The 27,596-nt window shown below is 42.0% G+C and overlaps 2 protein-coding genes across 4 annotated transcripts; one reads left to right on the top strand and one right to left on the bottom strand.

Annotated features, from left to right (window-relative positions):
• Positions 1 to 28: 28 nt before the first annotated feature.
• Positions 29 to 11,167, bottom strand: LOC119743224. Of its 2 annotated transcripts, none has more exons than XM_038219613.1 (10): positions 10,971 to 11,167; positions 9,170 to 9,439; positions 7,163 to 7,279; positions 6,809 to 6,941; positions 6,468 to 6,573; positions 5,387 to 5,613; positions 4,596 to 4,910; positions 3,487 to 3,759; positions 2,300 to 2,529; positions 29 to 1,741 (listed from the first exon to the last, which is right to left on the bottom strand). In XM_038219613.1, the coding sequence occupies exons 2-10, from the start codon at positions 9,422 to 9,424 to the stop codon at positions 1,478 to 1,480; spliced, it is 1,920 nt and encodes a 639-aa protein (XP_038075541.1). In that variant the 5' UTR covers positions 9,425 to 9,439; positions 10,971 to 11,167; the 3' UTR covers positions 29 to 1,477. The 2 variants fall into 2 exon arrangements, with proteins under 2 accessions (XP_038075541.1, XP_038075540.1); XM_038219612.1 differs by having other exon boundaries at positions 9,170 to 9,440; positions 10,974 to 11,167.
• A 1,589-nt stretch (positions 11,168 to 12,756) lies between these two features.
• Positions 12,757 to 26,667, top strand: LOC119743495 (aromatic-L-amino-acid decarboxylase-like). 2 transcript variants are annotated; one of them, XM_038219913.1, is made up of 13 exons: positions 12,757 to 13,012; positions 13,699 to 13,965; positions 14,413 to 14,526; positions 15,728 to 15,850; positions 17,789 to 17,923; positions 18,490 to 18,600; positions 21,643 to 21,675; positions 22,142 to 22,303; positions 22,924 to 22,991; positions 23,769 to 23,859; positions 24,440 to 24,538; positions 24,638 to 24,739; positions 25,634 to 26,667. In XM_038219913.1, exons 2-13 carry the CDS (start codon positions 13,765 to 13,767, stop codon positions 25,964 to 25,966), a joined length of 1,572 nt encoding a protein of 523 aa, XP_038075841.1. In that variant the 5' UTR covers positions 12,757 to 13,012; positions 13,699 to 13,764; the 3' UTR covers positions 25,967 to 26,667. The 2 variants fall into 2 exon arrangements, with proteins under 2 accessions (XP_038075841.1, XP_038075842.1); XM_038219914.1 differs by lacking the exon at positions 12,757 to 13,012 and having other exon boundaries at positions 13,366 to 13,965.
• Positions 26,668 to 27,596: the final 929 nt, after the last annotated feature.

Raw genomic sequence — 27,596 nt, 5'->3', positions numbered from 1 at the left:
CATTCGGAAATGACAAATTCTACAGCCATGTTTTCCCAATGTTTTATTCAGTCATATTTCATCAAGTAGCCGCATCGGAAATAATGTACATACCAAAGATAATTTAGCAGTTTGTATTGTAGTTGTATATTTCACGTGCAATTCACCTTCATGACGTAAATAATAAAAGAGATATAGCAATGTATCTACCATGACTTATTAACTTTTTCGACAAGATGCACATTCAAAATGACGTCATGATTGTGACCATGACAGCTACGTCATCATGACGTCAAGCTTTGCAGACCATTTTTTAGATTAAGGTCTTCCCGTTTGCCAAGTCTGGTTAAAATTAAAGCCTTAGAAATAAAGTTCCAGGCCAGAAACATCGTGTACATGTAATTATGGGATATGAGAAAAGGAGAAAACAATCTGAAAAAAAAAGAATATAAAAGAAAAAATCTGAACAAAATGTGAATATAATGAAACAATCTCCTGGCAAATAGTTTGGCAGATTTCGATGCTTCGTCTTTTAAGAAAAACATCACTGTTTTCCCAAATCCTGCAATCACCCATCAATCTAACACTGAAAGTCACTTCTATCATGTTATTCCTGACTAAACAAATGCACATCAATTCAGAAAAAGGGAGATAGTTTTAAAAGGGAATAAACGTACATTATATCTGTTCTTATTAAACAACTAATATAAATTAAGCTTCATGATACCTTAAGTGTAAAAATCAATCCGTTATGATACAAAACAAATTGTGGTAATAAATCTGTACAACCGTCCGGAAGAAGATAAATTTGCATTTGACTACAACGATCATCATTTGGCAAAGGCATCTTCATACCTAACCAGACTGACTAGACCAGAGTGGCTCGTGGTTTGACCAGAGTTGACATTAGCCTTCACCCGAGCTACCTGTGAAATTAATCGTTCTGGCGCGGCATGCTGTTATTTGGAAGAAAAAATAAAAGAAGTTCATTTCCATACATGAGTCAAGTGACACATTTTTTGAAAAAAAAAATTCCGTTTGTGGTTTGTTTGTAGTTGGGCAAATCCGTGAATGGGTGCAAGCGTTAGCACGACGCGCACGGTCTTATTCGGCTGGTCTTATTCGTCGGTTTAGTGAGTGGTATCAAAAAGCTACAATCAGCTGAATGAGAATCATTGCCCGAATGATGATTTCGGGATTGTGTCATAGGACGCAATCATTATGACATGGCACTCTTTAAGCCGAAATCTTGATCCAGAAATACCAGAATTCTCGAAAAACATAGCATGCACAAGGTTAAACATTTCATGGAGTTAGTTGTTAATAATCCGTCTCTTGTTTCTTTAAACAAAAACAATGCACACAAATTAATAACAAAATGGTCCATTATACATTTAGCCAGAGCGATGGTACGCTTGACCCAAGTATGATCTTATACATAAAGAGTATCGATTCGTACACAATAACTAATACTGTACAATCAAAGACGGCTATATTGTCAATACCACTGGTAAATATTGAGCACGGCTTGACTAAGCGTACTATCTCCAGGGCTGCGGTAGTTTGTCTCGGCCAAGAAAGTCTCTCCGTTCCGCTGGAAGACGCTCCAGTTGTAGGTGCTGCAGCCGTCCAGGGACCAATACGGCACGAACACGCTGCCCTCCAGGACGTAGATGATGTTCCGCACGGAGTAATCGCTATCGTCAGAGACGGAATACTGGGACTTGATGGCTCCGGTGATCAGGAAGACGCGACCGTTTGCCTGTGAGGAAGGGAGACAGCTCAGACGTGAAGTGCAAAATATTTTCTTCTGGGAAGATTTCACGTAGCCACTAGGCAAATAATTTCAGTTGCTGTGAGCAAGGCTTGATATGATGCAGTTTGATGAAATAGATACTAAAATAGGTTACCAAAGAACGTGTCATGGTAAGCTGAAGATTGGTAACCAGCTGATGTGAACGTTAATGATATGCTTACTCTACAAAGATTTAGAATATTGCCCAAGTAATCGCTCGCGAGAACAATTATGACAGGAAAGTGCCCATTAAGAATCAGAGACCGGCCAACACATCGTTGTTCTTGATATGACCTAATGGTAGGGTCATCTTAATTCACATATTTACATGAGCACAAATGGGCCGGCGTTCGTTTATGCGCGTATATCTCAGAACTCGGCCAATGATGCAGACTACGGGGAAATTGGGGAAAAAGCTCGTGAGGGCGCACTGCAACAAATACAATGTCAAAAAACTTAGGAGAGCGTTGCCGTTCCTCGGTAAACACGTACAACATGAGGTCTGGTCTCCAGACTACGGCTTACCTTGAACGCTTCCACTTCGTACACGCACTGTAGGTCGTCGATCGTCTGGTGCGTCTCAAACTCCTCCGTTTGACCGTTCCACATGTAAACCACTAGGCCCTTATCGTCGCAGCTCGAGCCGTCCGAGAACTCGGCCAGAACCAAGTAGTCGGCGCCTTGGTGGTGGAAGTGCGCAGCGGCTATCGTTGCCGTGGCGTCTGGTAACGTCTGGATCATAGACCAGGACGGTTCTGCAATAAGTAAGGCAATTTGCTTAATCAGAACGGTTGTTTTTACAAGAATCCATTAAAAGGAAATCAATAAGTGAGGAAAAACTTGCAATAATAATAACTTTTTTTTTAAAAAGAGTAAAAACTAGACGCCGCCCATCGGTGAGAAGTGGTAGTTATTATTAAAACCGTAGATAAACATCATAGAATAAGTTTGTTAGTATTATTATCTTCTTAAACCTGAGATTTGTATTGCATGGTGAAGATTATGACTTGGGGCAGAGATATCCAAATATCACAAGTGAAGAAGTATATATTTTTCAAAAAATAAAGCAGTGGGTCTTGGGAAAACGAGACCTTTGATTTTCTTTTCTGAGAACCGATTGTTGTTTTTCAGATAATTTACAGTTTATCCGCATTTCCCCTAGTCTATGTAATAGACCATGACAAAAGCCATAGTCTATTAATAATGGATATTTTTTTAAAAATGTGTCACTTGCTCCGTATCATGTTATGTGATATCGAGCCCGGCTGTTGTTGTATTACAAAACACTGCATTCAAAATGCCCAATCAACCCATTTAGTCCTGATTTAGGAATAAACTGAAGTCACGATTTAGTAAAGTCGACTCTGATTGGCTGGCGCGTAGCTTGCATATATCAGCATGTCTAGACATATCAGACGTGGATAACGGGTGATACTCAGACTACATTTCCTCAGCGTATAACATCATAACGGTTTCTGATTAAAAAGAAAATGCTAAGCGCTGTGATTGTGGTAAAATATCTGTCTCACGGACACAGGTAATTTATCGATCAGAACTTCCAACTCTGTAACGATACTGATAACATACTCTTCAAGTCCAACTCTGTCGATAATGGGAAGACTTTACTGACATCCCATTGTTGCAAAGGTTTCTTTGCGTATATGATTGTGGAAATGTATCTTGAGCGTGGACGCATGCTGTTTGAAACCCACCGGTAAGGTAAACGGAGTTCCGGTGTGAAGCACCGCAGTACTGCCCGCCGTTGCCCGCGCACGTCATGCTGCACTCCCCATCACTGCGCAACCCGTGGACATCGTAGCCCTCGTCGCCGCAGAAACACTGGCTCTGGTACTGCAGGCCGGCGTACGGGTACCCGCGACGCCGGCAGTGGGTCACGCATGTCTCCACGTCCATGCTGTCCGAGGAGAGGTGGTATTCCATTGCTCGGGCAGAGCCGTCATCCAGGAAGCAGCCCATGTAAATAACTGGTGGAGAAAAAAGTACAATGACTGCGCAAACTGTGAAACAAACTGACACGCATACCTGCACAAGTCTTGCACAGACGAGCCTCGCCTCGTGAGCGGGCCGTTCAGAGCTAACAGACCGATCCATTAAGTCACGCCCCTCGGTGTTCGGCCTAATCACAGCCGCAACCTCGTTCCCATGGGTAAGAGATCTTGCTGCGCCATGTTGTTTCCCATCATGCCTTGCGCGATCTCAAGGAACGCGCACGCGCCCATGGAGTCGAGGCTGTGGTCCTGACATACATGCACAAAAGTCTGACATGCTTGATGTGCGTATGACGCGAACGGCTGGAAAAAGCAGAGTGTATCCCGAAACAGCTGCTAGTAAATTCAATATTTCTCAAAATTGCTTTTAAAACTTCGTGAAGTTGTTTATTGACAATTTTGTAAATTGAGGCAAGGTAATGTGCAAAACTGTGATAATAACGTGATATACAGCCAACTGTAATACCGTGGGAAAAAGCACGCGGGAAACTTACGGGGCTTATTTTTGGTCAATTTTCGGCGTCAGATTAGCGCAGCGTGATTTTCGCATGCGAGACCTCGAGGGCGCGTGTGATGTTGTGGCGCGGCCTGGACTTGTTTTCGCACTATCTCCGATTTACGTTGTAGACTTTCCTGCAAGACGTCCAGAGCTCATTCGTGCACTCGCATTTGTTTTCTGTCTTTCTACAAAAAATAATGACCCTGAAGGTTGAAGGATGCATCATCAACACATTTTGTGCAACCTTACTTTGGAAATCCACATTAACGTGGAGGTGCAGTGATGTGTGTTACCAATCAACCGTTTTACTCACAACTCGATTCCGATCGCTTCCACAGCTCAGGCTGGACATTGAATCCCGAGCTGTCCCCGCGGAGAAACGGCACCACCAAGTAGACCTTCCCTGCAATGTCGAATAGAACGGCCTTCCCGGCCCCCTGCGTCGCCACGCTCTGCACGAAGTAGAACTTGCTGTACTGACTGTACCACTTGTAGATGGGGGAGTCCACGTTGTAGGAGCTGCCTTTAAAATTCGAGATGAACATGTAGCGCTGCCCCGTAGTTGCCGACAAGTAGGCGCCACCTCGAGCCCCGTACGTAGTTATCGTTTGGTGAGTTTGAAGCGTACCTGTTTTTAAAAAAAGGCCAACCCTATGTTGAATTCGATACAACCATTTTGAAACTCAGATCGACGAAAGCTAATTTCTTATAGTTTGTTTGCGCTTTGCTATTTGCTGTTACAAGTTATTAAGCAGGTTTATGAATATCTCAACGATAGTGCAGTCGATAATCAGTTTCCAAGCCTTTTATGATAACTTCAGGAAATGCATGTTACATTAATGCCTAAAAACGTATCACATTCACACTACCAACAGAAGCTCATTTAACTGTCTGAAATGTACATCCAAATAATTACCTTTTATGAATATTTTTGAAAGCAAACAAAAAGCAACACACCACCCCAAACATTTAGTCACGGTAGTCCGTCGAATCGACGATGACGTTTTCACAAATCTCCACAAGAATAAAGATTTATTGTCTATACATTACACTAATGGCTCAATGGAGAATAGCCAATAGCCAATAACTGTTATATAGACTCACCGTTGGCATACGCATACACCACCGAGTTCGCCGTCCAGGTGGACTCGCCGAACACCTTGTAGTTAGCAGCGAAGACGAGCTGCTGCTCCCCGACCGTCATGGGCGTGATTCGCCAGGCCTGACTCACCCCGTCCAGCTCGTGGTCGTGCTCGTACTGGCCCGTGGTCTCGTTGTACTTGTACACGCGGGAGGTCGTCTCTATATTGGATCCGTTGATATCACTCTGGCTGCATTGAAGACATGCGAAAAATACATTGTTGTCTGGAGGCAGGCCAGTCGCCAAGGTTGGCCGAGAGGGGCAGCCCCCTCCTCCCCTGTCTGCCCTCCCCCCTCCCCTAGCTGGTATTGTGCCCCCCCCCCCCAAAAAAAAAATTGACCAGAGCTGGCGACAGTGTTGTCTGGAGGTCTAACCTCATGCAATAATTATGTTATGTTATGGAACCAAACAGTACGGGCTGGTCGTCACCACGTTATGGGGAAGCTTTGTATTGTTAGGAAAATTAGGACTGGTTATGGGGACTTTCTGCTGTCCCTACAGCGTCTTCGGTCCCCATAATACCATGGGACAACACGTGCGTAGTCCCCACAGTTACGGAACAAGAATGTGTAGCCTGGTGTGTGTGCTGCCCCCAAGAGTTCAGAAGGCTGCCAGTTAGGAATTCCTACTGCGCGTTGCGCAAGCGCTCATGGGGATTAACAATGTACACTTAATAATGGACACAACATACTTGCGCATTCTTTGCGAGTGTATCAAACAATTTCCCTCCACGTTGTCAAAGGGAAAATCGAGAAATATCCCAAACCTCAAAATGCTATTTTCGAGTGCCACCTATTCAGGTACACATTCTACTATTTTTCCGGGTCAAAATGATACTTCTCGGGATCACTTTGGACCCGAGAAGTGTCATTTTGACATTGCAAAGTATTATGCAAAACAGAAAACGGATTTCCGAGTGCATTTTGCCTGGGAGTTTACAGAGCGTAGGCCGAGATCGTTATGTAAGCATAAATTTGGGGCCCAGTTTGCATGTCATGATTGACTGCGTTGTACTTATACATTAAGTTCAAATCAAATGCTTACTTTCCACCGATGATCAGAAAATGTTCGTTGTTGAAACTGAAGCCGGAGCATCCTAACGATGGGGCGCTCTGTATGGTTTGGACAAGGACAGGCTCATCTTCCCGAGCTAAAACATGAATGCAATTCGTAAGGAAACAAATTTTAAAAAATTTATAAGAATCAACAGGTAGGCCAGGGCACGCTTTGTCACTAATGGTTTACTCTGTTAAAAGTTAGATGAAAGTTAGGTACAGTGATTTCTGTTTAGTTGGTATAAATATAAATCTATCTATTGACATTTTTTTACATATTTTTAAAACACAAACAACTTTCAAACTATCTGCAAATGACCAAGAACGTACCAAATTGACAGAAGTCCCCACGGAAGTTCTCGGAGCATGCGCAGTAGAAGCCTTGCTGGGAGCAGTCGGATTTACATGAGCCGCCATTTTGGCATCTGTTCTTGTAGTTTGTCAAGCAACCGCCGAAGTACTCCTTAAATGATATAACATTTGAAATGTCTCTATAACACTTCATCTAGTATTAACTTTTTCGGTTTTTTCTACGACAAACAGTATGTCCTTCAAAATACCTTTTTATCGACGACACTAATGTAATAGCTTTTAAATCAACTCCAAATGTGTTATCCATTGGCAACAAAAATGAAAGTATACGCATCGATTAAAAAAAACATTTTAGTGGACTTTTTTTCTTACAACTCTGTCGGTGTTTTTGTCCAAGCTTTCGTAGTACAACACACCCGTTGCCTCGTGCTTAAACTCCGGCCCTGTGCTGCTGTCGTACGGATGGAGCGAGCAAGTTTCGTTGGTCCACTGAAAACATCGGAAATTAAAAAAGAAATAAACAAAATTAACTGTAATTTTAGTTGTGAAATCGACTGTTTTCTAGATGGTTAGGCTACAAAAATTAAATTAATTACGTGAAAAGTACCACAAAAAATTGCAATTTTCATGCCCTTGTGTCTCTCTTAATAAATATTTCTGTGGTCCATGGACCTTATTCACGAAGGAAGCCATTTTTGGTCGTGTTCCCTGAATATATTTTGTAAATTGTGAACTGTTTAATGGAACGGTGCCAGACTATTTATGCGTTCTAGCTTCACTTTCAATTAAAACACTGGGATATGTTTAATCACAAATTTGTAATTATTCAACAGAGCAGACCGTTATTAATTTGTAATTAACTTTATGTCATTGCTTTCATTTCTATTCGCAAGTTCCAAAAATGACGATTTCACCTCGCTTTCAATGGGCCTTATTCACGAGGTGGCCATTTTTGTCGAGTTCCCTGAACATATATCATTAATTCTGTGTTGAATGGGTTGGCGCCAGACTATCTTTGCAGGCATAATGCAGCCTTTTTTACTGTCATTTTTTTTTAAATCTGGCTTTAAACATTAGGGAATGTTTAATTACAAATTCTAAATTATTCATTCAAGCAGACTGGATTTAATTAGTAAACTTGCTATCATTTCTCTACACAAGTTCCAAAAATGAAGATTTTACCTCAATCTCAATCCAATATGGCCGACTCATGAATAAAGCTAATTCACTTAAGAGTAAATAAAACAAACACTGAAGTACCCTGCTCTTAAAAGAACTGTGAATTGATTACTCTGAGAATATTATTATTATGATCCTATAGTCGTTCTATTTTGAAGTTAATTGAAGCGAAGACTTTTTTTTCTCAAGTGCATCACGAGAACAACTTACAGGGTTGATGATCTTTGGTTGAAAGTGTTATGAATTAAAATGTTTGTCATTGTGAACAGAATGAAAATATATGCAGATTTTGATATGTGACTGCAACACCTTAAAGAGTTGAGTGTAATTTTCTAGTTTTTGGAAGTGAAGCATGATTGTTCGTGTAGTGGAGCAGATAGGGGAAATATTTTTGGGGAGGATTGTATACTTCGATGATAAAAGCATGGCATTTGGCACACAGCCACGGCATGTCTTAAGAAACATATTTTACTATATTGTTTTTTCAAAGGACAAATCTGTGATGGCCCTATTATACAAATAATGATTGTTTGTGAGTGCAATGGTATGAATAATTTCATGAGGTGACAGATGAAATGTTCCATTCCACGAGGCGAAGCCGAGAGGAATGGAACACTTCATCTGTCACCGAATGAAATTATTCTTTCTATTGCACAAACGTGAAACATTCATTATTTGTTTTATATAACACCTGAATAAATCCTCGTCATCTGATTGGTTGACTTTTAATAGCAAATTTATTCAAGTTAAAATTGTTTACAAGTTTGACAAGTTCAGAGTTATCATATTTAATTTATGCAAACTGTTCAACAATTTAAAACTTTTCCATAAGTTTAGAACTTAAACAGTTCAATAAGTCCAAAACTTTTACTGCCAATTTAAACACCACAGCGCCACCTTCGGCAACATGTGCAGTGACAGTGCAATGGTACTTCTAATCACAGTGCAATAGTACTTCCATTGCACTGTGCGCTGCGCGCCACGCGCGCGCCGTGCATTGGTACGAATAATTCAATGACATGTGATCAACGATCCACCAATCAGATGGCGGGGACTTATTCAGGTGTTGTATAAAGCCAAATATCCGTCTTGTGACATACTCTAACTGTGTGCCAAATTCCATGCTTTTATCATCAAACGAACAATCCAATAACCCATATGTCGTACGAATGGCAACTTGTAACCGTTTGTGTGCCCTACCGTAAACGACTGGCACTCGGCACTCCGCCGGCATCGGCGGGCGCAGTGCGCCACCGTCTCGTTGGCCGCGTCCTCCCCGTCGTCCAGGGTGATGGACATGGTCAGGTCCGGCGTGCCGTAGAGCTCCATGGCCGCCGACGTGGCCCGGTCATCGCACATGGTTCGGCCGTGGATGGGCGGAGCAACGAGGAGACAGTGCAGGAGGGCAGCAAAGAGAACTACCGCGGTGATACCGGGGTGGCTGTGTGCTGCCATCGTTGTTTTGTTTCACCTGCAATTTATATGAAGATCGAACAACACATTGTAAAAAATAGGGCCTAGAGAATGCAGACACTTTTTGTGCCCACTTTTTGACATGTTTAGTCTTAGACGTGTTAGAGTTTTTTATACAAAAAAGTCCAGTAGCGACATCAGGACCATCTTGCAAAACTAAAAAATGTCAAATGATGTATTTGGGAGTTCTTTTGTTTACATTTAAAAGAGGGAGAGAAAGGAACTTCTGTATCCTGACTTTCGGCCTAAGCCCAGTGAGTCATTTTTATTTCCTTTTTACAATAATACTTGATAGTGCTAGTAGGACCTAGGCTTTCTGACGTTGCCTAAAATTTCACGAACATTCACAAATCTTAACCTATCGTCATTAAAGATGGCCTTTGATTTATAGCGTTTAACCTACTAAATTGGTTTAGTTATATTATTTTTTTTTATTATTTGAAAATGACTCCAGATAATCAAAAGCATTGTGTATAACAATTAGCAAGCAATAACTATATTATATTTTCATTTGTTACAACAGGTATTCCAGGTGAGTTATCGTCCGGAAACCAAGATCGTTGGCTTCTATTCGGGTTGCGTTTTCGCGCATAAAACATTATTGCATAAACATACATTATTTTGGTTAAATTATTTCTGTTTTTTGAAGATTTCTCCCGATTTTCATCAGAATTGTGGAATACATCGATTTTAGTTAATGTACTAAATTTCAATTCAGTATAACAAGTATTTCATTAACATAATTATGGAGAAGTGGGTATGTGAAAGCTCCAATTACAGTTTTTATCTCGTACTCGTACTCGTACTAAGGGGGGCTTTAGCCCCCCAAAATTTTGTCTAGCCCCCCCAAAAAAAATCCATAAAAAAATTGCATTGGCAAAAAGAAGGAATGTGACGTACATGCGAACGGTCTTCCCCTAAATTTCTACATTTTAGCCCACCTCCCAGAAAAAAATTCTTGATCCGCCCTGCTAGGCCCCCCCCCCCCCAAAAAAACAAATTGGCTCTAGAACCGCGCCTGCCAAGGGGCCAAAATTTGGTTGTTCCCTGCCAGGCCCCCGCTCCGGCGGGGCCGGCCATCGTGCTGTCTTCCAGGTAATGATGTGCAAACCCGACCCGAAACCGAAACTGACCCGACCCGAAACCGACTTCGTTTCGGGTCGGGTCGGTTTGTCCATCTTTTCAGTCGGGTCGGGTCGGTTTCGGTTTTGCATTTACATTAACGGGTCGGGTCGGTTTAGCCATCTTTTGAAAAAAAACCCGAAATAAACCGAAAGAAAAAAAAACAGTTGAAATATTCAGGGATGTAATATTATTGACAGTCTCTGTGACCGCAGCCTGTTGCCGTGTGGCGAATGTGCACACTATCAAGTTCCCACGGTGTTAATTTCTCCAGTCGGATCAGGACTGACAGTTAAAATTATATTTAATGATACCGCGTGGTGATATCACCTACCTTGTTTTACAAGTCAGCAAACGTTCATATTCTTATGTTCGAAAGTTTAACGAATTTCATGAGAGTGAAACTTACCGGTTAGAATATGTACACCTTTCGTTGTATTTAATAAACTTGCAGCCTTTCACGTAGCCTGTTCCTTTGTATCTCGTTAATTATTCATAACGCTGGGTTGTATTTACAGAGTTATTTCTGCAAATGGGACGCAACCTTTTCTTCTCAAGATTACTTTGTCCTGAATGAAGTTACTCACAGCGAAGGGGATGGCCAAGCTAGGCTACCTTTGTATTGATTTTCCTTTCCTTTCACTCTGCCTGGTTGATCGATCGACAGTGGAATAAAGGAATATGGTCTAGAGCCGTAGTAGGCGATGACAGCAAGGGGAGGGTTAAAGAAGCATCCTTCTATTTTTTGTTTAATCGTGAATCTTGGCCCCCTACGGTGAGATCCACCATGTCGGATAAACGGACTGTGACTGAGAAATAGTGTAGCGCCACCTTGTGTGCGCCGGGGTCCACGCCCAAGCCCGCCGAGGGTGCACACAATCAAATTCGCTCGTACCCCCGCCCTGCAAACAGGACGCTGGGATACTCTGATGAATTCACGCTCTGATTGGTTGGATTTTGCATGACTTGTGACCTGCGCGTCATCACGGTCATGACTCTGCAAGGTTTGAAACGGCCGTTTAAAAGACTGATTCATTACTTTTTTATTCCAGTTTAGAGATTTTTTGTCGTTGAAAGGCGTAATAATGTAGGAAATTCTGTAAAACTTATCTGTGTTGTAAATATACAATTCCTGACACTTGCTCAGGCTCAGTTTCGAATCACGAACGGTCGGATTGCATTTGCGACGCTCAAAATGCTGTCCACATGGTCCGCAATTTAACAGAAATCACATCCGGTATGGATTGTGCGCATTACTGTGGGAAAGTTTTCGGATAGCATTTGCGCGCATGGGCTAACTGCGGTCTTAAACAGCTGCAGCCAGATGCTTTATACATAGGTCATAGGCCACTTCCTTCACAAGATTCTGTGAAGCTCATCAGAGTATTCCAGCGCCCTGTTTGCAGGGAGGGGGTTACGAGCGAAACAATCAAATGCAATCCCATAGACAACGGTGACAGATGCGGACCCCCCCCCCCCCCCCAGCTCTGTCCATTTTTTTCTCCATAAAAATTCATGAAAAGAAACGAAAACCCCTCCTGCTCTGACACCACATTTTTTTTACTGGTAATAATGTCCACCTTTGCACAAAATACGTACAGGGGGTACCTTTGATACAGTGTTAATTATAATCGTCGGATCTGAACACCGCTCCCATTAAAAGTATGGTGCGAGATTCGAAGTATGTGGTTGGGATTCGAACCCGGGCCAGGAGATCTGTGGCCACTCGGTCATTTCGGCTACCTTCACAATTTTGTGAAAATCATTTTGTCATAATAGGCAGAGACATATTGAGCATTGTTAGCTCTACCTGCTCGGCTCCATGCATGGATAAAACAGAGATAATGCGTTCGATCATTATTGGTCTAGACATAACGTTGCTGTGATAGCCGTAACGACACCATTAGGAGGCAGCGCATCAGACGCTTTTGATATTGGACACACCAGATGGATACAAATTCTCAATCTCCGTCCATAATTCAACTAAAAAGAGCTTTCTGCAAACGATCGTTTATTAAACTACCCAAAACAGAATGTGTGTGCTTATCTTGATGGACTGATTTATGAGTACCGTGTTAAAGACATTAATATTATAACGGGTTTCGGTTACTAGGGACGTGATCCCAGTTATAAATTCATACCTGTTTGGAATTCCTGCACGAGGGTCATGTAGCGCTTGTGTGTTTTTAACTTTGTCTGACAATCGTATAACTCATGTCGGGATTAGAAGGGAAAGTCTAATTTGGGAGGTGGGGTTACAGGTTTTTGTCGTTCTGTCACCGATTTGTGTGTCCAAGGTTTCTGGTAGGTCGTCTTCTAAGACTTGCCAGATACCAAGGCACATGCAATGAGGGTACCAGCGCGTTGCATCGTTGCTCCCCGTGTTTGATGCATTTTTAAAGGTCGGAACTTAACGCGGTGCCCGCTACTCTCGGACTCTGTTAATCGGTGAGTAAAACGTGTATCACCCCTATAATGGCGGGGTCATTTTTCTCGTACTTCTTACACATATCATCGGTGCCTCTGTGTTATACTACTGTTTTAGAAGAGATTTTTGTATGCACTTATTAATTAACATGCACTGTGTATCTACAGAGCAAATAAGTTGTCCCATTTGCGTACCGTAATCGTTCCTGTCAAATGAAAGCCATAGGTTTCGCTATGACAATATAGTACAAAGGCCGGTTCGTACTCGGCGCAAAAGCGGACGCGGATGCGAATTTGTGACGTCACGCTAGGTATGCGAAGTGATAAAAGTTGCACATACATCAACTCCTGCAAATGTTTCGTGGCGTCAATTCGCTTCGTATTCGCGGAAATAGGAAGGTGCCTTCCATTTATTTGTAACAAAGAACATGTCACCATGCACGTCCGAAATCGGTGCTGAATACCTTTGCAGAACTTAAAGGGGAAAAAGAACATCGTACCTCTCCTTAATTTTGCAATTACTTGAACAGAACTAGATAGTTGACTTTCCTGGCTATGCGGCTGTGTGATATAGGTCTACTGAGAAAAGTCTCAAGAAATATGATCAGTTTCTCTTTAACATCTTAAGAACACACGTATTGGGAAAGTTGACCTCCTCGTCATGAAACCTACACTGGTTATCTTTCCCCTGCCGTGTTCCCTGTTAGAATCCTGCAGACTGCCGATCGAAGTTTACACCGTTGCCGAAGCTCACCGCTAACCATCCCTGTGACATGGATGGCGAGGCCTTCTCCCGGCGAGCTGCCGAGATGGCGGACTTCATCAACAGGTACCTGAGGGACATCAAAGAGTACCGGGTCACGCCGGCTGTGACCCCGGGATATCTCCACCGTCTGCTGCCCAGTGAGGCGCCCCGGAGACCGGAGTCGTGGGAAAGCATCATGAGCGACGTGGAGGACACTATATTACCTGGGGTAGGTAAACTCAGTAACTCATTGACTACCTAGACTTGCTTAACCCCCCCCCCAAAAAAAATTACTCAGGCTCAGTTGACGTGACTACTAGACACCTGTTACAACTGATAATGTAGTAACCAACTGATAACGTATCACCAAACGATAATGTCACACAAATTGACCGATACTATATCACTAACCGATAATGTAGCAGAAATTGACCGATAGTGTAGTAAATGTTACTACACTATCGGTCAATATTTGTTACATTATCGGTTAAGACCGATAATGTAACAACAATCAACTGATAGTGTAGTACATTTTTACTACACTATCGGTCAATTTGTGTGACATTATCGGTTAGTGATACATTATCCGTTGGTTACTACATCATCAGTTGTAACAACACCCCGTATACCAGCTTGGTTTGACACCAGTTTTATTAGACACCTTTTTTTTATTCAGATGACTCACTGGCAACACCCCGGCTTTCACGCTTACTTCCCTGCCGGTAACTCCTACGCGTCCATTCTTGCTGACATGCTGTCAGACGGCCTCGGTTGCATAGGCTTCTCGTGGGTAAGTACCCGGATCCCGTGTGGCCTGAATTCCAAAGTGAATTATATTACATATGGAATGCTTGCATGGGGCAATAGTGGTACTGGTCAAATTAATAGAATCCTCAAATTACAGAAAAAAGTATTACGTATCATTAACAACGTTGACTTTCATGAGCATAGTAATCCACTTTCTTATAATTGCAATACTCTTAAAGTTCATGACATTTACTCTCTTCAGTTGGGCTCCTTCATGCATCAACTTAACACTAACAGTTTACCCAATTCGATTTGTTCTATGTTTTCAAAAAATTATGACACGCACCTTTATTTTACAAGACAGTTTAAGGAATTTCATCGGTCTCACGCACGTACTGCAATCTCTAGGGCAACTGTAAAGCATGAGGGTCCCAAGCTGTGGAGCTCGGTTGATTTTTCCCTAAAAAAATATATCCAGTCTCTCGCTCTTCAAGCACAAATACAAAAATAAATTATTGGAAAAATATTTGAGTACTTAATGGGGTTTTTTTTCACGGGGTTGCAGCTGCATGTTATTCCCATATTCATGTCGGGTGTTATGTCCTTATGTGTTGTTTGTGTGTGTAACTTGTATATTTTTGTATGATTGTAACTGGGGATCTCTACTCGACAAGCATTGCTTTTTAGGGATCCCCATCCACATTTTTTGTATATATTTAACTCTGATTGTCTTTTTTATGTGGTAAATAAAGTGAATTGAATTGAATTGAATTGAATTGAATTGAAGCAGATCTGGTCCCTTCCTAATTTGATCAAACTTACCGATACCGAACGTATTCATTACTGCATGACGCCAAACATTCCAGCCGAAACCTGGGCCGTTGTACATGTTCCGCGCTGGCCAAAGTGGCACTCACTGCCCTACAATCACAGCCTCGACCCGAGGCGAAATTCATGGAGTATAGAGGAAGATATTGTCAGCATTCTAATGAGCACCAATGCTTAGAAGCCATGTCACCGGCAGCATTCTCGTCGCATCTAGGATGATAACTTGTCCTTCAATTCAATTAGTTTCAAGAACATTTACCTATTTTCTGCGCTGAAAAAAAATATATCCTCAGCAGCTAGCTCCTTGTAGCCCGTATAACTAGCATCCAAAGCCCGTATAACTAGCATCCAAAACCTTATCTCAATGTCCGATCCTGGATACTTCCTTTAGATTAAAGTGTTGTATCTGTTGATAGGCTGCCAGTCCGGCGATGACGGAGCTTGAGACTTTGATGGTAGACTGGTTGGGTCGCATGATGGGTCTGCCCAAAGAGATGCTTCCCTACACGGAGGGCGGTAACGGCGGCGGGGTTATTCAGGTGAGCTAGTGAGGTCGTCACAGTGCTTTTGGCACCATGATGACCTGGCTTTTTTCGGTCGCAGCTGAAATTTGAAAGTTTTTTCAAGTAACGTGACTAACGATGAGTTTATTTCCATGGGCGTCGCGGGGGGGGGCAAGGGGGGCACTTGCCCCCGCCCCCTGGAAAAGCAAAAAAAAAAAAAGAAGAAGAAGAAGGGGAAAAAAAAGAAGAAAAAAAAAGAAAAAGAGGCGCGAAGACAAAGTGGTGTAAATTAAATGAGTTGGGGGGGGCAAAATGTCCCTTCCCCCCTCTAAAACTGATAAATCGAGAATATGTTGAGAAATGCAAGCATTTTTGGCAAAAAAAAAAATTTGCCCCCCTCTAGAAAAAATCCTGGCGACGCCCATGTTTATTTCTGAGGCTTCCAAATACATTCGTGTTTTTGTAGTACGTACTGCGCTTGAACAGTAGCGGACAGGTGAATAAAGGAGGAATGTGTTGGATGTCGACAGCAAAGTTCAAAGCAACCTTGTCCCAAGGATTATTTTATTTTCAACCTCGTTTGCAATAGTACCCCGTGGTTAGGTTCGCTCGTACCCCCGCCCTGCAAACAGGACGTTGGGAAGGGCTGATGAATTCCAAGGGCGGATCCGGGGGGGGGGGGCCAAAGGGGGCCATGCCCCCCCCAAAAAAAAAAAAAACGAAACCAATTTTTTTTTCATGTGACGTCGCAATGAAGGCAGGCAATGAGTACACCACCATCTTTTCCTCAAAAAACATTGGCTAAAGTGGTCAGAAATTGCCTCAGATCGCACCACAGAGCATCGAGAATCCAAAAAAAATTCGGGGCCCTTAAAGCGGGCCCCAAACCCCACGCCGTAATTTTTGACCCACTTTTTGGGAGACACAAATTTTATTTTTGGCCCCCCAAAAAATTGTGTTCTGGATCCGCCCTTGATGAATTCACGCTCTGATTGGATATATTTTGAGTGACCTGTGACCGTTTCGAATTCACGAAGGGTCAATGATTGCATTATGCGACGCTCAAAATTTGTCCACATAGTCTGCAATGAAAAAGAAATCCTACCGGTATGGAATGTGTGCATTTCTATGGGAAGTTTTCGGATAGCATTTGCGCGCATTGTCTAAGTGCGGTCTTGAACAGCTGCAGCCAGATGCTTTATATCTAGGTCATGGGTCACTTCAGCCCTTCCCAGCGCCCTGTTTGCAGGGCGGTGGGTATGAGCGAAGTGGTTACTAAGCTTGCTTCCTGTATCCTGATTCGATACAGCAATAGCAAGCAATGGATTTTTATCGTATCGTGTACTTGGTGTTTTTATTTTTAACGTGTAATTACGGGGTTTTGTTAACGTTCAGTGTGAATTATGACGTTCACTCCACCTCAGAAACAATCCCCATCCATTTTCAAATTTTGCTTAATAGGTGATATAAATGATAGGCCTACTACATGTTGGCTGGATAAGATTGTTACATTTTAACGTTGAAGAAAATCGTGTGTTTTTTTAGATCTCACAGCGCGACGAATTGATTCTGTTCTTACCCCAGGCACCGCATACAAAAACAAACACTGATTTAAAGCACAGTCAGGCACCAGACTATGTGCGTTTCTGAGGAAGCCTCGTGGGGGGGACGACCGTTTCGTCGCCCCATAGAAAAGCGCACAAGTAAACAAAGTGTGACGTCATCGGTACAGAGGCTTACACACGGCTGAGAGAGCAGGTATTGTTGGGAGCGTATTGCCTGACACCATATGGGAACGATGACGCGTCTGTTATACCATCAAAATGAGGTCATTGACCCTCATTTTCTGAAAACAATTTGCCTTTTCCTCGCATATAATAGAATTATTCTTTGGAACCGCTTGGTGTATTAATTTAAACACCTAGTTTGTTTTACGTGAAATTCATCTCCTTTTTTTCACACCCTTGATTTCAGGGATCGGCAAGTGAGTGCACCTTAGTGTGCATGCTTGCTGCTCGAGCTAAAGCTCTGAATGAACTCAAAGAGATCTACCCCGACGAAGAAGACTGCGTTCTGCTGTCCAAGCTCGTGGCATACTTCTCGGAAGAGGTAATTCAATGGCTTTTTTATTGTGGAAATACAATGAGCAGGTTGCTTAGGACCCCAGGAAAGGCGAAAAGCAACTAATATCCAGGGGCATATCTAGCTTTCGGGAAGCAGGGGTTGATATAAAAAAAAGGGGGAAAGGGTGGGGATGAGTCGAAGGCACGCCTTAGTTGGGTAGGTCCGAGGCCATGCCCCCGCAAAATGTTGAAATCTACGATGATTTGTCCTGCATAAGACATTTCATGTATACATTTAGGAACTTTAGAATTCCATGTATTATATTTGGCCTCATTTAGTTTCATAGCATGCATTAGTCAGCGGCTGAAGGGGGGGGGGGTGCAACAACAGCAACAACCCCCACCCCTTGAACCGCAACCGATATCAAGGCAGTACCGCACGCTATGGGGTTACACCAGTCGGTATTATACCGTGACGTTATAAGGCGTCCGTTTACGATAAATAGTGATACGGTGTAAAAAACATTCTCGATAGAACCAACAGGCCCAATTACCAGCTCCATAAACTAATTTCACACTTTATTTTACCAAGTTAATCGCTTCCCTTCCTAGGCCCATTCTTCCGTCGAAAAGGCCGCCAACATCGCGTTTGTGAAGAGGCGTAAACTCCCAACAGACGCCCACTATTCCTGCCGAGGGGAAACGCTTCGAAAAGCAGTAGAGGTAATGGTCAGTAGGCTTACGGTCGAAAATGACCCCCCCCCCCCCCATATGCAATTTCGGGTACATTCTTTGAAACTCTCAGGATCACTAGAGGATACCTCAAGAAGTTCAAAACCACTTGATGCCATTTTTTTCGGACCCTTTTGTGGGCGTGGCCATGATTTTAAAAAGTGGGGGGCTTCGCGCGTAAAAAAATATTAAAAAAAAAAAATTTTCTTTTTCACATTTGGACAGTTAACTCAAGTGCTACATCACACACACAAAAGTCCACAATTGTGCCTCTTTTGGGGGTGGGGCAACCTTTTAAATAAGTGGGGGCACACGTTGCTAACAGAAAATCGACCTGTAACAGGCAATCTTGAGCTTTTTTGTTTTGTTTTTGTATTTGTTACAATCCCTTATAATTTGGTGCGGAAAACAGAGTTTTGAGTTAAGACCAACGAAAAAAAGTCTCCGGTTTCTGGTATGCGCGCGCGTCGCCGTAGCCATGCGCGTCGGCAAAATGAAAAAAAAATTTCAATGAAAGATGATGTCTCAAAACCGCCAAACTCACTGGTTTGACTGGAATCATGCTGCTGCACAATTTGAACGTGTTTTTAGATTGGGTTATGGTCGAGAATAAGCTTTATGTGGCCTCTCTGGACTCCCATATATTTGCACTAAGTTTAGTCGGGCACCATTTGCAGTCATCAGCCGACATTTGAAGCAAAAAAATCAGGTAAAAAAAAGCCGCGTCGCCGCACCACTTTTTGGGCAAGCTCCATACCAGAAACCGGAGACTTTTTTTGGCCTTAGAAGACAAACGAAGGACGCTCACAGGGGGAACGGAATGATAGAAACGCGTTAAAGGGAATGAAACGAACTCCAGTGATTTGCACTGAATGAGACACAATAGCATGAATCTGGCAAAGGGACAGAGACAATGAGCATACAGGATGGAATAATACTTTATTTATTCAGGTTAATTGGTAAAAACACCTGTCTTCCAAAAATACAACTAGGCTATCCAATTAAAAGTAGTATACCAAATTAGATTAAAAACCGTCCAACAGAGTAAAAATACATTAACAACAATAATTCCCTCAAGTACAATAATTCCCTGAATAATATGAAAAATCTGTGCGACAATTACATGTAGTCGTGTATATTATAATTATTTTGAGTTGCATTATAACAGTTTGTTAATTATCTCAAATTTCTGAAAGATTAACGAAATACAAAGTCAATTACAAGACTGAGCAGGAAAATATATACTAGAAAAACTGCATAGTTATATTTCTACAGAAATTCTATTGATAGAGGATAGTCGTTGTGTTTTCCAAGCTTTTGATAGCATTTTTGAATACAACCGTTGAATGTCAATAAATCGAAAAATAAAAGTTTTGAATTTATGGGACGGAGCAGCGTTTTGTGCATTTTCACTTTGACGTAGGCCATGATGACATTTCATGCCAGATTGACTTATTCCTTAAACTTGAGCACCCTTCGTATTTCTTAGACCTCATGGGTAGATTTTATGAGTATAGCGGCCGTCTTATAGGGCATCATTTGTTATTTTAATTCAGTAACAATGAGTGCTTAAAAGGTTTATTTCTGGTATGTCACAGCAAGACAAATGTATTGCCTTGATGACTGCTACCTATAAGGTCCATATACGCCTTTTTTGACATATTGTGGGCAAGAGAGAGCGCCTTTTTTCAGTGGGTGACCTCTCTTGTATATTCACCCCGCAAATGTATTATATTATGTTATTCATTTTTTAAAAACTATTTCATTGAAAATAAAACATGACAGAAAATAATTCTGGTATGCGCGCGCATCGCCGTTGCTATGTGCGTCGGCAAATTGAAAAAGTTTTTTTTTTCAATGAAACATGATGTCTCAAAACCGCAAAACTCACTGGTTTGACTGGAATCATGCTGCTGCACAATTTTAACGTGTTTTTAGATTCAGTTATGGTCGAGAATAAGCTTTATGTGGCCTCTCTGGACTCCCATATATTTGCACTAAGTTTCGTCGGGCACCATTTGCAGTCATCAGCCGACATTTTGAAGCAAAAAATCAGGTAAAAAAAAAAAAAAAGCCGCGTCGCCGCACCACTTTTTGGGCAAGCTCCATACCAGAAACCGGATTTTTTTTTTTTGGCCTAAGCAGGGTTGTATATCACTGTTATAGAAGGGAATAAAGTCCTTATTCTACTTAACAGGAGGTTTGAGCTATCAACAGTTTGACATTTTGAGATTTCACTGTAGTTTATTTTGTCCTGACAACAATGTTGACCTCGTTTTATTACACACAAACTGCAATAGCCTTTTTAACTTCAAATTTATTTATCTTCACTTCATTTATAAAAATGATATTATTAAATGTGGACTCGGTCATTGGAAATATTGTTTGAAAATGACAAAGTTCAATATTAAGAGTAAAACTTATCAAACTTGGGTGATTTAGTGAATCCTTTATAAGTCACTTGTAATTGGACAACATATTTGGCATTTAATATCCATGACCTTATTTAGTAATAGAAAAGTGTGAGACTATATTGTCAATAGTTTCAGAATCCAGATTACACAAGATGGATTAAACAAGATTTGTTTCACTTAACAGTTTTAAATTTGGCATATCACCATAAATGATATGATTGGTGATGTACATTTTTTTAAATATTTTTTGCGCGCGATGCCCCCACTTTTTAAAATCATGGCCACGCCCACAAAAGGGTCAGAAAAAATGGCATCAAGTGGTTTGGAACTTCTTGAGGTATCCTCTAGTGATCCTGAGAGTTTCAAAGAATGTACCCGAAATTGCATATGGGCCACCACAAGCCCACTGACTATAAAAGAAAGACGTGGCAAAAGCATGGCGTGATATAGTATGTCTGGGGCGCAACTGACTAAAGTTTGGGGAGGTAGTGACATACGTGCGGCCAACTTTACTCCCAGTAAAATGCTTTCAATACAGAATAAAGTATTGTTCCACATTATGATTTTACAACTTGTTCTGGAACTTTCATAAACATTCATCTTTCCGTTTCTTTACCAGACTGATGTGGAGAAAGGTCTCGTTCCGTTCTTCGTAAGTAAACGTTTCCGACCATTCTTAGATAATGTTTGTAAGGCCTAGTTTCCATATCGACATACGAAACGCGGAGAGCAACGCAAACAAGACCCAAACTGCAACGCAGCCACATGGAAACATTTCATCGGCAAATGTCACAGACAACTCAGACAGACGCAAACTCTCCCGCAGACGATCGGCAAAGTAGAACCCAGTTCAACTTTGCCGACGGTTGCGCGGCCTACATAAGTTTAACTTCGATTGCGATGTGGTAACTAGGCTGAAGTTAGACGCTAACCCGTAGCTAGACGGATAGAAACATGTTTTATGAGTAAAAAATTATAGAGTCCGAAGAAAGTGCTCCATTCCCTAGAAAAGTTGTTTATTCATAAGATCATAAATTCTCTTTGCCTTACAAAAAAGAGGGCTTGTCTAGTAAAAAAATAAATACTGTAAGATTGTATCTGAACTTGGTTCTCCAAAGGTGTGTGCCACGATTGGTACGACCGGCGTGTGTGCGTGCGATGACGTGGAGGGGTTGGGCCGTGTGTGTTCCGAGAGGAACCTGTGGCTGCACGTGGACGGCGCGTACAGTGGCAACGCGCTCATCTGCCCGGAGTTCAGATATCTCCTGCGGGGTTTTCAGGTAACAGTAATAAAGGTCATTGATGCTGTAAAACAGAAAATAATAGCACTGCAGCCTGCAAACAAAATTAAATTTAGGTGTTTTTAAAGCAATCAGGAAGGTGGTGTATTCAGGGCCCAATTTCATAGCGCTGCTTAACAGCCGGACTTGTGCTTACCGAGCCTCCATCTGTTTCACAGGGACCGTTAAGCAGTAAGCACAGCAAAAGCACACTTAACCCCAGAAGAAAACTTTGCTTAAATCAGTGACGTAACAATAGAAATCTCCTTGCGCGCGCAACCGTTAGCATGAAATAGTGCTTAAGCAGCAGCATGATTTTCTGTTATAGTAAGCACAACTTTTCTGCTTACTGTTAAGCAGTGCTATGAAATTGGGCCCTGGTGTTGCAGTGAAATTACTGGTTAGCATTTAGTGAATGACTTCATGTATAGGCTGATACTATTTTGCTTCCGTGAAACCAAAATAAAATATATCAGTTATGAGTGAATTGGTCAATGAGTGATATGGAACAACATACTACATGTACTCCCTCACTTGTTTAACCTCGGAATGAGTCGATTTGTTTGGTACATGTTTTATTTTGCTCTTTCGTTCATTTTCTTCTTTTTTTTGGTCACCAGTATGTGAAGTCATTCAATTTCAACCCCAACAAGTGGATGATGGTCAACTTCGACTGCTCCGTCATGTGGTATATATGGCTTTCCTCGTCGTTTTGTTTGTTTGTTCCTTCGTTTTTCGTTTGTTCCAAGATGTAGACATTATGTTTGCGCAAAGGGGGATCCAGAACACAATTTTTGGGGGCCCCAAAAAAATTTGGTCCCCCAAAAAGTGGGTCAAAAAATTACGGCGTGGGGTTCGGGGCCCGCTTAAGGGCCCAGAATTTTCTTTGGATACTAGATGCTCCGTGGTGCGATCTGTGGCAATTTCTGACCACTTAACCTATGTGTTGGTTTTTTTAGGAAAAGATGGTGGTGTACTCATCGCCTGCCTTTATTGCGACGTCACTTAAAAAAAAAAAAAAATTGGGTTCTTTTTTTTGGGGGGGGGGGCATGACCCCTTTACCCCCCGGATCCGCCCTTGCGTTTGGGGGTAGCAACTCCCCCCACTCTACCCCACCCAAGCTGACTAATGTTGTGACACTAGTAAAATGGGGCCAAACATTATAAATGGAATGCTTAAGTTCCTCAATCTATTCTCAAATTTGCTTAGAATGCAGAGAAAGCATCTAAGATTTCAACCTTTCCGGGGGCAGGCCTCCGGACCCCTCTAGCAAGGCGCGCCTTCACTCAACACCCCCTTTCATATCACCCCCCCCCCCCCCCGTTTCCTGAAAACGACGACTTGAATTGACATGGTAATTGCTTGAATGTTTGGGCAAAAACAACGCGATCAATTCTACTTGACGTAACACCTTGAAGAATATGAACATTTAGGCTACATTTTGTTTTCTATTTGATTTGGCAGGGTGCGAGATAAGCATGCACTGACGAATGCCTTGACTGTCAACCCGATATATCTACAGCATGACAACGAAGCTCATTCGATAGACTACAGGGTATTCAAACATGTCTCTGAAGTCACGTTGTTTTCCTTGTCGTCTCGATTCTTCTTTTCAGTCACTCAGATCTTCATCATCATAACAAACCTTCTTTATCATCGGCATTCACTGTCACTGCCATAATACGCGAACATTATCACAATCTTCGTCATATTCAGTTTCATCATTATTACCAACCCTCTTCGGCATTATCAACACCGTCACCATTGCATTGTCACCGTCGCCATCACCACCATCATACTCACCAGGCTATGATCATTAACAATCACCATCGTCACCTTTTGTCATCATCGTCACTTTCGGCCTACACGTACATCGTCTCCACATCACCGCCTTCATCATCTTCCAGCACAACTGCATTCGACGCGATAATCTTCACTGTCACTATTGTCACCATCGTATTTAGAGACTGTGTCATGATCAGTCGCCACTGTCGTGGTAACGGCATAACTTGTCATCGTCAGAGCCGTGACAGTCACCCTGACACACATGCATCTTCTCTGTTAAAATGTGATTTTATTTCATCGTCAGATTAAGTCCCCTTACTTAATGTCGACTCTTTTCTTTCGGACCTTAGAACTGGACAATTCCTCTGAGTCGTCGCTTCCGTTCTCTCAAGCTGTGGTTTGTCATCAGGATGTACGGCGTGGAGGGATTGCAGCAATACATACGATCGGTAGGAGACTACCTTGTAGTTTATTCATTGAAATGAAAATGATAGTAACCCATTATGAAAAGGTTTTCGAAACTGTCACCATTTTTCTTTCATTGACAGCACGTGGCAATGGCTAAACGATTCGAGGCACTGGTGCGGCGAGATGCCAGATTTGAGATCCTCGGAGACGTGGTGTTCGGTCTGGTGTGCTTCCGACTTAAGGTATACAGAGATATCAAAACAGTTTTTAAAAAAGTCCATCAGTTTGGTAAGGGAAGACGAATTTGTCGCCTTGTTGTGCAGAGATTTTGCCGTTCAGACTTTTTGATCGGATCGTGAAAAATAAAGTGTATGGTTCTCATTGAGAGAAGGAAAAGTATTTCAACTTAGATCTTAGCTTTAGATCTGTATATAGTCTCTTTTAATGCTGCATTTTCTTTCCTATTTTATGCTGGTTAACGTGATCTTCATTACCAAAATACCGTTGTGTATATTTGAGAGCAGAGAGAAGGAATTTGTATTGCATGTGTGAGAAAAACAAACAGAGAAAATCAACAGAGCGGCTCGGTAGTGCCCTGACAATCCAGTCTAGAAGTCTTGCAGGAGCACAAGGTGGGAATCGAACCGGGTTTACTAGAAGTGGGTGATGAGGACAGTAACACTACAGGGTGAGTAAAAAAAAAACGAAACCCAAATGTCAGGGCCATTGTTTTAGTGAAGTTCTGCATGTAGCACTTTTCAAGTTACGGAATTAATAAACACAACCACCGTTTTAAGGTTCCGTCCACGGATCACAACAAAGTTCAGTGTTCTTTCAACAAAACGAAAACAAATCACATAGGGATGTGTGAAACGGTGGTTGTCTTTAAAAATCCGTAACTTAAAAAGTACACAAGTGATTTGAATAATTCTTGTACTAAAAAAAGCTTGAGAATTTGGCCTTTATATCCTAGATTTTGAAAATGCTACATGCAGAACTTCCCTAAAACAATGGTCCCAACATTTGTGTTTCGTGTTTTTGTTTTTTTACTCACCCTGTATAATGGCCTATACATTCTTTGAGTCAGAGTAAATTAACTCATTAAATGATTGTCTATATAACATTGACACTGGTAGGGGCCAAACAACTTGACCGAGTCCCTCCTGCGTCGGATCAACCAGTCTGGCAAGGCCCACATGGTTCCCGCCTCCCTCCGTGGCACGTTCGTCATCCGCTTCGCCGTGTGCCACCCGGACCCGACGGAAGAGCACGTACAACAGACGTGGGGCGTCATCACATCAAACGCCGAGTGCGTGCTCTTCGAACGCGAGGTGGTCGTCGAGAAGCTCCGACGGCTGTTTTCAAAGTACAAGGAGAACAGAAGCAGGCGCCCAATAAGAATTTTGGGGGAGCTGAAAAAGAATTGTATTGAGCCTCTGGGCCCACATCCCAAAACATGCAGAAGATAACTCCAAATACCATTAAACAAAAGTAGCAATCATGACTTGCCTGTTAGTTGAAGTGGGCCAACTCCTTAAAACTATTATTACTCATGTGGCAATTTCAGCTTCAATTATAAAAGGCCAGTCGATTGGCAGAGTGACTGAATATAAATATCTAGACACCGCCATAGACCAGGAGTTGAAATTTTGACAGAAACACAAAATATACGATCGCTAAACTACAGCAAAAGCTCTTCTACCTGCGTAAGCTGAAATCTTTTGGCATACACAACATTCTTGAAATGTTTTTGTTTGTATAGCACTGTGATTCAAAGAGTTCTTACTTTTAATCTTGTCTGTATATGTTTGGAAATATGAGGTCACTTAAAACAGGCAAGAAGAATAACAGGTACATAGCTGTGTAGTCCAGACAGAGACGCTGTACTATAGTGTATACAGTAGTAAAGTTGACCGAGTTTGTCTGACCCATCCCATCCGCTGTATCCTAAGTTTTTAATGAGTAACAGGGGTGGTCGTCTCTTGCAGTGGAAAATTAGAACTCAGCGCCACAAAACTCGTTTTTTTTTTCCGACAGCAGTCTGATTTTACAGTGACATAGCCTTCTCAATTCATTTCAGTTCAATTTTTAGTCGTTACTTTTAACCCTAAAAGGGCCGGGGGCAGAATCCGCCCCCCCCCCTCAACTTTTTCCGCGATAGCCTTGATTTTTTTTTTCGCGACCCGAGCTGTTATGACCTTTTAGCCTCAAGTCTATGCGCCGTGAAAACTGAATTTTCCCATATACGTCGTGAACACAGAGCAGAATTACCATGCGTACATAATAATGTATAATTAATTAGCCATAATTCGAAACCCCTTTGACCTATAGTCATGACATTTCTTGGGTGTGTTTATGAAGAGTTGCTCTATGCATGTACAGAGTTTCAAAATATTTCGTCACTCGATGGCCGAGATCTTACTCTTAGGGGGGCGGCCCCCCGGCTGAGAGATGGTCAAAATAACCCGGCCCTTTTAGTGTTAAATTACAAACTCTTCTTTTTATATATAGTTAAGGCTTAATATATAAAGGTTATTTGGATGCGATTGCTTGTTGTATTGGCTTTAATATTTCTAATATGCAAATGTTTTAATGTTGTGAACGTCATTGTATGCATGTCTGTATTGTCGAGACCAATTTAATTTACTCAAGAGAGTTAATAAAAATTTCACCTTTCTAACTATCTATCTATCTATCTATCTATATTTTAATTTGTTCACTTTAAAACATTCACGGAGGCCTCCATCGGTGGCAAAGCGGCGTTTTGCGAAAATTCTGAGAGAGACCCTAACACTTTTTTTAAACTTTTCTCTGCGCGTGTGGGTGTGTGTGGGTAGGCCGATGTGTTTTATGGCACACTGCGGTATTTTTGTAGGCCCTCCCCAAGTTTTTGTAGGCCCCCAAATTGTGTAGGCCCTAGGCAGTGCCTACTGCGCCTATTGGGTAATCCGGGCCTGGCTATGTATGAGGCTAAACCTGTCTAGCTTTTCTGTTTTTGATCACCTGTACTGTGATATACTGTAAATTTGTCTTTAATTGAAATAAAAGTGATACTCGCACTATATAGACTTGTTTTTTTTTTAACTGAATGTCAGTGGC

Source organism: Patiria miniata, unplaced genomic scaffold (assembly GCF_015706575.1).
Source record: "Patiria miniata isolate m_02_andy unplaced genomic scaffold, ASM1570657v1 HiC_scaffold_6, whole genome shotgun sequence".
Lineage (NCBI taxonomy): Eukaryota > Metazoa > Echinodermata > Asteroidea > Valvatida > Asterinidae > Patiria > Patiria miniata.
Note: the sequence above shows the minus strand (reverse complement) of the source record. Positions and strands in the feature narration are given on the sequence as shown.

Bases quoted from the DNA above. Each gene is read 5' to 3' on its own strand.
- LOC119743224 (XM_038219613.1), bottom strand. From the start codon at position 9,424: ATGGCAGCACACAGCCACCCCGGTATCACCGCGGTAGTTCTCTTTGCT. The intron at 6,574-6,808 runs GTACGTTCTTGG...TTCATGTTTTAG, and splicing joins TGGGGACTTCTGTCAATTTG to CTCGGGAAGATGAGCCTGTC. The intron at 5,614-6,467 runs GTAAGCATTTGA...TCTTCAATGCAG, and splicing joins TTTCTGATCATCGGTGGAAA to CCAGAGTGATATCAACGGAT.
- LOC119743495 (XM_038219913.1), top strand. From the start codon at position 13,765: ATGGATGGCGAGGCCTTCTCCCGGCGAGCTGCCGAGATGGCGGACTTC. The intron at 14,527-15,727 runs GTAAGTACCCGG...ATCTGTTGATAG, and splicing joins GTTGCATAGGCTTCTCGTGG to GCTGCCAGTCCGGCGATGAC. The intron at 24,539-24,637 runs GTAGGAGACTAC...TTTCATTGACAG, and splicing joins TGCAGCAATACATACGATCG to CACGTGGCAATGGCTAAACG.